Source organism: Dendrobates tinctorius, unplaced genomic scaffold (genome assembly GCF_039654945.1).
Source record: "Dendrobates tinctorius isolate UK_male_01 unplaced genomic scaffold, ASM3965494v1 ptg000008l, whole genome shotgun sequence".
Lineage (NCBI taxonomy): Eukaryota > Metazoa > Chordata > Amphibia > Anura > Dendrobatidae > Dendrobates > Dendrobates tinctorius.
Window position 1 is genome coordinate 68,761,374 of NW_027361676.1, and position 10,442 is coordinate 68,771,815.

At 45.6% G+C, this 10,442-nt stretch overlaps 1 protein-coding gene across 1 annotated transcript; it reads left to right on the forward strand.

Moving 5' to 3' along the window:
- Positions 1–3,021: 3,021 nt before the first annotated feature.
- Positions 3,022–8,977, forward strand: ING2 (inhibitor of growth family member 2). The gene is made up of 2 exons (XM_073578195.1): positions 3,022–3,692; positions 7,863–8,977. Exons 1-2 carry the CDS (start codon positions 3,512–3,514, stop codon positions 8,528–8,530), a joined length of 849 nt encoding a protein of 282 aa, XP_073434296.1. The 5' UTR covers positions 3,022–3,511; the 3' UTR covers positions 8,531–8,977.
- Positions 8,978–10,442: the final 1,465 nt, after the last annotated feature.

Genomic DNA, 10,442 nt, shown 5'->3' on the forward strand with positions numbered 1-10,442 from the left:
ATGACGCCCGCAGACCATTCCATCAAAGTCAGCATTTCAAAATATCACTACTTCCCTTCCGAGCCCTGACGTGTGCCCATACAGTGGTTTCCCCCCCACATATGGGGTATCAGCGTACTCAGGACAAACTGTACAACAACTTTCGGGGTCCAATTTCTCCTGTTACCCTTGTGAAAATAAAAAATTGCGAGCTAAAAAATCATTTTTTGAGGAAAAAAAAATTATTTTTTATTTTCATGGCTCTGCGTTATAATCTTCTGTGAAGCACTTGGGGGTTCAGTGTGCTCACCACACATCTAGGCAACTTCCTTATGGGGTCTAGTTTCCAAAATGGGGTCTTTTGTGGGGGGTTTCCACAGTTTAGGTACATCAAGGGCTCTGCAAATGTAACATGATGCCCGCAGACCATGTCATCAAAGTCAGCATTTCAAAATGTCACTACTTCCCTTCCGAACCCTGCCGTGCGCCCAAACAGTGGTTCCCCCCCACATATGGGGTACCAGCGTACTCAGGACAAACTGGACAACAACTTTTGTGGTCCAATTTCTCCTGTTACCCTTGTGAAAATAAAAAATAGCGTGCTAAAAAATCATTTTTGAGGAAAAAAAAATGATTTTTTATTTTCACTGCTCTACGTTATAAACTTTTGTGAAGCACTTGGGGGTTCAAAGTGCTCCCTACACATCTAGATAAGATCCTTAAGGGGTCTAGTTTCCAAAATGGTGTCAATTGTGGGGGAGCTACAATGTTTAGGTACACAGGGGCTCTCCAAACGCGACATGGTGTCCGATAACGATTGGAGCTAATTTTCCATTCAAAAAGTCAAATGGCGCTCCTTCCCTTCTGGGCCCTGCCGTGCGCCCAAACAGTGGTTTATGACCACATATGAGGTATTGGAGTACTCAGGAGAAATTGTCCAACAAATTTTAGGATCCATTTTATCCTGTTGCCCACGTGAAAATGAAAAAACTGAGGCTAAAAGATAATTTTTGTGAAAAAAAAGTACTTTTTTTTTTTACAGATCAATTTGTGAAGCACCTGGGGGTTCAAAGTGATCACTATGCATCTAGATAAGTTTCTTGGGGGGTCGAGTTTCCAAAATGGGGTCACTTGTGGGGAAGCTCCAGTGCTTAGGCGCACAGCGACTCTCCAAACGCGACATGGCAAGCGCTAAATATTCCAGCATATTTTCCATTCAAAAAGTCAAATGTGCTCCTTCCCTTCCGAGCCCTGCCGTGTGCCCAAACAGTAGTTTATGACCACATATGAGGTATCGGCGTACTCAGGAGAAATTGCCCAACAAATTTTACGATCCATTTTATCCTGTAGCCCATGTGAAAATGAAAAAAATTAATGATAAATGAAAATTTGTGGTGCAAACAATAAAATGTCCATTTTTTCCTTCCACGTTGCTTTAGTTCCTGTGAAGCACCTGAAGGGTTAATAATCTCCTAGAATGTAGTTTTGAGTAGCTTGAGGGGTGCAATTTTTAGAATGGTGTCACTTTTGGGTATTTTCTGCCATATAGACCCCTCAAAGTGACTTCAAATGCGAGGTGGTCCCTAAAAAAAATGGTTTTGTAAATATTGTTGTAAAAATGAGAAATCGCTGGTCAACTTTTAACCCTTATAACTTCCTAACAAAGAAAAAAATTGTTTCCAAAATTGTGCTGATGTAAAGTAGACATGTGGGAAATGTTATTTAGTGACTATTTTGTGTCACATCACTCTCTGGTTTAACAGAATAAAAATTCAAAACTTGAAAATGGCGAAATTTTCAAAATTTTCGCCAAATTTCTGTTTTTTTCACAAATAAACGCAAAAATTATCGACCTAAGTTTACCACTAACATGAAGCCCAATATGTCAAGAAAAAACAATCTCAGAATCGCTAAGATGCCTTGAAGCGTTCCTGAGTTATTACCTCATAAAGGGACACTGGTCAGAATTGCAAAAAATGGCCAGGTCATTAAGGTCAAAATAGGCTGGGTCATGAAGGGGTTAATGCAGGTAACGAGTTGATTAGGAGAGTCTAACTGGTCTGTAGGAGCCACAAATCTTAATGCTTGGTAGGGGGGATCAAATACTTATTTCTCACTGTAAAATGCAAATCAATTTATATAATTTATACAATGTGGTTTTCTGGATTTTATTTTTGATATTCTGTCTCTCAATGTTAAAATTAACCTACCCTTAAAATTATAGACTGTTCAGGTCTTTGTCAGTGGGCAAACTTACAAAATCAGCAAGGGATCAAATAATCATTTCCTTCACTGTAACCACAAGTTTGAAAGTTCTTGCCTGTCCATTGGATTTTGGGATAACTTCCCAGTAGCTGGGTGTCAGAGCGGAGGCATACTAACCGAAGCTAGGAGCCTGTGTGAATGGAGCAGTGGTTGGAGCAGTGGTTGATCATGCACACTGCCGCCTGTGTGAATGGAGCAGTGGTTGATCATGCACACTGCCGCCTGTGTGAGAGTGGTTGATCATGCACACTGCCGCTCCATTCACTGTTATTTTCATCAGACTTTGATCAGTTTGGTCTGCGCATCATCAGTTTTTCTCGCACGTGAATGTCTGTGAAATTCGGACCACACTTGGGTGGCATCCGAGTGCAGTCGGATTTGTCACGGACCCATAGAGTTGCATTGCCAATTTTGACAGGTGTCCGTGATTCGTGCACCTGAATGAGAACCATGGATAACGCCTAAGTATGAATGGAGCGACAGCGTACGTGACCATCCTCCACACCATTCAGGACACCTGAATCTCGGGGGGATCAGTGAGGACCCCAGCAATGATGAGTTGGGGCCACAGTGTTCTGCAGGAGCCCAGCCCTTTCCAGACACAGGTGGGCTGGTCCCCATGCCCCGCATATAGTGCGACCACCAGAGCACCGGACTGAGGAGATGACTGTGCCCGAGTCCCAACACCCAGGACACACAGGTCATGTGATCCAAATCACGTGACACGACTGACGCGTTGAGAACCGTTTCCTATCTATTCGCACTTTAGTGGGAGGGAACAGGGACAAGAGACAACAACATTGTTCCCTCAGGAGTGACGAGCCGCAGGAAAGCTGCCGGAAACCGTGACCGTGCGAGGCGCCCGGCACAGGCTGCGCGGCCCCGGAGCGGAACACGGCACAGCGCTCACACATTACTGGGGTCGTCAGCAAGCAGAAGAGTTAAACCCATGGGCGTGACCTAACCACAGTCGGACCCCGCCCACAGAGCCGACACGTCCCCCGTGCAGCCAAGCAGCCAATCCGCAACAAGTAAAGGAAATGCGGGAAAATCTAAACCCAAGAAAAGCCAGAAAAAAGGGGCGTCCTGCCTTATAAGGGAAGGAGCGCGCATGCGCAGACCGTCACCTCGGGCCGCCGGGTTCCAAATTGGAATGCGGCCCCAGAGATAGAGCTGAGGAGACCGAGGCAGGAGCCGCCGCCGCCGCACAGCTCCGCCCCGACTGCTCGCACCAGGCAGCGGCCCCGCTCTCCCGGAACTCCGCCGCATGCTCTGCGCTCAGGAGATGTTAGGGCAGCAGCAGCAGCCGTTCTACTGCTCGCTCGGCGGGGCGGACGAGAGTCAGCTGGTCACCTACGTGGAGGACTATCTGGAGTGCATCGAGGCTCTGCCCCTGGAGATCCAGAGGACCGTCACCGTGCTGCGGGAGATCGACACCAAGTACCGAGGTGAGGAGCCCACCCCACACGTGGCCGGGACCCGCAGAGATGGCGCAGCCGCCGCCTCCCGCACTGTGTGCACGGGGCGCTACTGCAGCCATATTGGAAGCACAAAGTGATGGGGGAACCGCGCACTACAAGTGCCAGCGTGCACCGCGCAGCCTGCGGACACTCGCTCTGCCCGTGGCTGCGCTGGGACTTGTAGTTCTCTAATGACCTGCGTTGTGCCTGACAGTTGTGTGTACGGGACGTGGGGCGCAGAGGAGAGCGGAGCGCTTTATTGTAGGGGCAGGAGCTGTGGCGGAGGCAGTGGTACCCCGAGTTTTACATTGTGTCATCGTGTGCACACTGTAATCCCCGTGTACTGACAGGGAGCGTCACTTCCGGGGACAGCCTCTTATCGGGAACGCTACTGACCGGGCCACGCCCATTGTGGGTGGAGCTGCCTCCTGTGTGCGGCCGTAGTGGGGTGGGCGGTGACGAGACCACGCCTACTATGGGCGGGGCCTGTTAGAGGGTCACTACCGCCTACTGGGGGTGCTCCGCATACCTGTTCAGTCACGTCATGGGGTAATATTACAGGGCTGCCGGCAGAGAGCGCGCTGGAGTCCGCACCACCGCTCCGACCTCCAGCGCTTCCACTCCGTCCATAGCCCCCAACCGGCCAGTGGGGAGGCTGCACCTGCTGCTGAGCGGCCTCTGCCTCCCCCTGCTCCGGCCTTATAAACATCCACCAATGACTAGTGAGCTCTGCACGAGGCTGAAGTTGGTTTCTTATTCGGCAACTTTTTCTCTTGTTTTTTTTTTTTTTTTTTTTTATAGGTTTAACAACAAAAAAAATCAGCATCGCAGTAAAATCAACTGCAGCGAGGCGCCCCCTTATGTCAATACACTTAACAGCTACAGATTTTATAAAACTGGCACAAAAGTGGGCACTGACGGGCATTAATGAAGGGATTGAATGACCATGGGCCAGTGATATCACGCTATGAATACACAGATGTGAGATCAGTGGCCCATTAAACACTCCAGTTACTTATTCAAATGGCCAAAACTGGCTGTGTGCCCACTTTGATGCCAGATCTGACGCCCAGAACCCATTTGGGCCAGGCTGGCGAGACCTGGGTTTGAGGTGGGGCTCCCTGTTCTATGTCTGCAGTGTGAGATCAGTGGCCCACAGTCATCTAACCCTATAATTAACACCCTTTGGTTTGCACTTTGCTGCCCATTTTTGTGGCAGTTTTATAGTTTTTGTAGCTGTTTCTAAGTGTAGTCACATCAGGGCTTATTTTTTGTTAAACCTATAAAAAGAAAAAAATAGCCGAATAAGAAACCAACTTCACCCCCGAATGAGAAACTGGATGAATAAGAAACCACCTTCAGCCTCCTGAGCTCTGCTGTGAAAGGAATCTGTCACCACAGGCGGCCTATCTATTATGGGCATACAGGCTCTAGACCAGGGGGCCAGTTCACGGTCCCTCAGACCATTGGAGGGCCGGAATATAATTTAAAATACCATGAACAAATTCCTATGCACACTGCACATATCTTATTTTGAAGTAAATAAAACAAAACGGGAACGAATACAATTTTTAAAATGGAGAACAAGTAAAATTAAATCAACGAACTTACCGATATTTCAATGGGTTTTTTGAATAGCCTACACTCCCGAGTCAATTTTCTCTTTCTTGGTATCATTGTTTCCTAGGGATTCCAAATAGCTATTAGTAAAATACCAATATATATATACAGCGCTACAAAAACAATATACCAGCAATAAAATTGCCCATACAGACTGCACTGCCCATCAGTGCTGTTTGATCAGTGCCCATCAATGCAGTCTTGCCAGTCCATATCATTTCAGCCTCATCAGTGCCCATATTGGTGGAGCTCTGCTTTTACCTCCGGCTCAGGCTGGTGTGATGTGACCGTCCCCAATAGGCCTGATAGACCGGATCCTGCGTTAAAATTAAAAAAAAAACAGTACTCGCCTATGTACCCCGCTGCTCTGAAGAGGCTCCTGCTCAACTCCATCTTCTTCTGGCACAGACTGCGTAACATCATCAGGCCACGCAGGCGGCTTGATTGTCTGTGCCGCAAGTCTCCCGGAGTGGCAGCGCATCACCTTTCCTCGTCATTCCGCCTGCGATTACAGGGCCCGCCGGCATTAAACAGTAGTGAAGTTCAATGTCGGCTGAGCCCAGGGGCCGGATAAATGTCCTCAGCGGGCCACAGGAGAAATCCTCTTTCATCACATTCTATTAGTGACTTCTTCCAGGCTCTGGGGCAGAGGGTGCCTTGAGAACTCTTCCCCAGAGCTTGGAAGAGGCTTGTTTTAAATATAAGGGGGATTTACCAGTGTGACGGCCCTCTCTGATCTCCCTGCAGAGCTGTGCAATACAGAAGCTCTGAGAGAGAAGCAAAACGTGTGTGTGCAGGAAGACAAGTTTCATTTCTCCTGTTCAGTGTTCCTTGTCTCACACTGGTAACTCCCGTTCATGAGCTCTGGGGGCAGAGTTATCTCCAGACACCATCCTCCCCGGAGCCTGGAAGAGGCCACCTACATAAAGTGATCAAAGAGGATTTCTCAGCAAGAACACAGCTGATCTGAGACACACAGGAGGACAGTCCTCAGCATTCTATAACCTGTATGCCCATATTAATAGTTTATATAGGTCACATGTAGTGACAGATACCCTTTAAGAACCAAGGTACTTATTTGTTTTGTTTGTTTTTTTTATCTGACCACAAAAGCCATTAAAACATGTAAAGGTGTGTGTGTAACTAGGGACCTTGTTTTCTTAAAGGAAACCTGTCAGCAGGATTGTGCACAGTAACCTACAGTGTCAGGTCGGCGCCATTATACTGATTAAAATGATACCTGGATGATTAAATCCATCTTGTTTAATCTTTATTTTGAGTTAATGAGATGCTTTGCGGTGGGGATGGTGAGGTCTTCATGGGGTGCTCTGATTACATATTCATCCTTATGTCAGGTCACTGACCTGCCCCCTATTTTACATAATGAATATAATATATATCACCACTTCAGAAGGCCGGCGGCGCCAGCGCTGCAGCATGATCCGCATGGAAAATGTGCATATAATTCAGTTAATTGGTGCTATAAATTCATTTTAAAAAGCCTCTAACATGGTGGCACCTGCGCAGTGGCAGCTTTTGGCAATTGCTGATGGATGCTACTGCGTAGACGTCGGCGGTGCCGTCTTGCTAGAGTAAAAAAAAAGTCTCCACTAAGATGGCACCAGCTTCACCTGTGCACAGTAGAGTCTATCTGCGGTCCGATAGCTACTTGCACTGGCACCACCATCCTTGAGGCAACTTTTTTTTTTGTATGAATTTACTTAAATCACCAATTAACTTAATTTTATATGCATGTTTTACCTGCGGATCATACTGGCACCGGCCTGCTAAAGGTAGATGTGTTGTTTTTTTTTTTTTTTTTTCATTTGTTTCAGCTAGGTAACTAAAGCTTTGTGAGTTGGACGTGTGCACATTGGTAGATGTTTCCTGTAGGAAATGTGTACCTTTTCAGGATCTCCTCCATGGCAGTACATGTCTATACTGTGGCCTAGGTTGTAACTTGCTGTTGTAGTTGCGTCTACAGCGTGAATGAGGCACGATGAAGGCTTGAAGATTAGAGTTGAGCGACTTTGGTCGGATCGGGTTTCGTGAAACCCGAATGAAACAAAATAAGTTTCAGATGAAACTCGTCCGACTAGAGCAAAATAAAGTCGGAGTTTCGTCCGAAACCCGACCCCAATGCAAGTCAATGGGAAATAAAAGTCGGACGAAACTCCGACTTTTTTTGCTCTAGTCGGACGAGTTTCATCTGAAACTTATTTTGTTTCATTCGGGTTTCACGAAACCCGATCCGACCAAAGTCGCTCAACTCTATTGAAGATCCCTTTTGATCAGACATCACTTATTTGCCCATGGTGGTGATCCCCTGCTGCTGTGTACAGGGGTGTTATTGGCAGCCTGCAGGATTAGACTACTCCTGTGTAGTCTGGAGTCATTGGCATATTTAATGCTGCGGGATAAAAGGTTATTGCTTGGACTTCCTAATGCTACAATGTGTGCGTGTTGGCCTTATTGGAGTAAAGGAATGGCTTGTATAATGTTGTAGTGACCTGTAACTTTTGTGTTTTCTCTCTACAGACGCGCTGAGGGAGGTAGATGAGGTCTACGAGAAGCATTTACATGAGGGTGATCCCCACCAGAAGAAGCGCCTACTGCAGCAGCTTCAGAGAGCGCTGATTGTCACCCAGGAGCTGGGTGATGATAAGATACAGTTGGTCACACAGGTGTTTGAGTTAGTCGAAAATAGGACCAAGCAGATTGATGCCCATTGCAAGGGATACTTTGACCCAGACGAAAATGAAAAATCAACAGAAAAGATAAAGGTTGACTCCAGTCCGGCAGAGCGCACCACTCGGCGACCTCGCCGACAGCGCAATAGTGAGAGCAGGGACTTGTGTCTTATGGTCAATGGGACGGATGACCTTGATGATCCTCCTAAAGAGAAGAAGCCGAAGTCTTCCAAGAAGAAGAAGCGAACTAAACACAAGCAGGAGAGGGATGTGTCTCCTATTCCCTTTGCAATTGATCCCAACGAGCCAACATACTGCTTGTGTAACCAAGTGTCCTACGGAGAAATGATCGGATGTGACAATGAAGAATGCGCCATTGAATGGTTCCATTTCTCCTGTGTCGGACTCACTTACAAACCTAAGGGCAAATGGTACTGTCCAGACTGCAGAGGAGACAATGAGAAAACGATGAGCAAAAATACAGAAAAAACAAAAAGGGACAGAAGGTCCAGATAGCGCAGGGGAATTTTTTTTTTTTTTTTAATTGTAAGTTTACTGGTATAGTCTCTGCTTCATTTTGCTTGTTTTGTGTGTGTGTTTGTTTTAGGAAACTTGGACACATTTTTACTAGTGTTATAATATTAAAAGCTGTTTTGCTTGTAACTTTTTTTTTTTTTTTACATTTTTTTTTTTTTTTTTCCTCCTGGACTGTTTTGCAGCCTGAGCCCCCAGAAGGCTGAGATCTGGAGAACAGTTTAATTCCGTGATGTTGGAGTCACCCAGAGCATGTGCGCTAAAGCACAGTAAGCATTGCTTTAATCAGGAAAGCACAAATCCCGTCAGGACGTCTCCATCGTGCTTGATTTACTGGCAGTGGATTTCTATAGATGTAAATAGCAGAGAAGTTATGTACATTTAATACTCCTGGAAAAACTGTACATAAAGATGTTTCTTATGGTTTAACCGTCCAGAAATTAATCACTTTCTGTAAATGTAACACATTCTCTGACTAATATACATGTAGTGACCGAAGAGAGGAGACCTCGGTGCTATGCAAAATTGCCTGGATAGTGAGATATCACTGTAGGTGTGGAGCTTCTCTGAGGATGCTTCCATGGCCTTATTCACTCTTGCCAGCCATGTTTTAATGCTGTGATCATGAGTTCTCACCCAGAAGTCTCCCCACTGAGTGATGGTTTCAATCATGAGACCACTAGTCATCACTCCCAAGAGAGGCTGGGAGTGATTAACACTGTACATGGTGCAGGAGCAATAAAACATGTTTGTTTTTTTGGTCCCTTCCTACTTTCATGTGATATCCGGTACATGAGTGTGACCCACGGTATGTTTATACTGCTTGCTCGGTGTGTCTTTACCATTTCAGCACTGGTGTCTCTATATTCCAATATTGTCATTCTTTAATCTCACTGCAAAATAATGTACTTGAGCAAGTGTGTGGATTCAGTCAATAGAAAATGACCTATTGGTGATATTGAATCATTTAGACGTTAAAAGGAGAATCTGTCAGCAGGTTTTTGCCATCTCTTCTTAGAGCAGCCTGATATCAGCAAAGAGAAGCTAAATCCAACGATGTATCACTTGGATTACTGGGTGCAGCAGTTGGAATGCAATCAGAGCTTTTGGATTTAGCATGAAGCAGAGCTGAGAAAGCTAACCCCGCCCACACCAGACTTAGTCACTTCACTGTATCGATTTTGTACACTGTTGCAAGAAGGGGTGTTGCCAGACTAGTCCCGCAGTGTTAATCTGATGGTGATAAATCCTCCACAGTTTGTAAATAATAGCAGCACTCTGACAAGTGACACATCCCTGCATTTTTTTTGTGTTTTAGTTGCTCCTGCTGTCTTCAGATTACATAGCAAAACCTGCTGACAGATTCTCTTTACCTTCCTATTGTTTCACGAAATAACACATGTACATAGCCATGTTTGGATCCCATCCATATCTTTTGGGAGTGGGATGTAAATGGAGCTGTTACATAACCCAGGATCTACCAGTCACAATAGGTGGTCAGCTATGTATAGAGGGGTTACCTGTCGCTGTAATCCTGCCTCTTATAATATGGAGCCTCACAGAAAACACTTCCTAAGACGACAAGATATAAGAGTCTGAAAAAGCCTCATTGAGCAGTGTGAGAATTGCAAGATTACTGATTTTTCTTTTAAGAGCGGTTATAATATGAAAAAAATCATTTAACACCAAAAACCTGATTTGAGCAGTAGATAATTTTCTGATAATGGTTTCCTTTTAAGACTTCATTCAGGTTTTATATTACGTTTACTCCATAATGATGTTCGCCGAGGGCATTGGAACAGCTGTGATAAGGCTGACACATAAGGGAGTAGTCACATTGGGTGGATATATGGCAGTCACAGTGCACTCAGTCTATTATTATTTATGAGGTTGT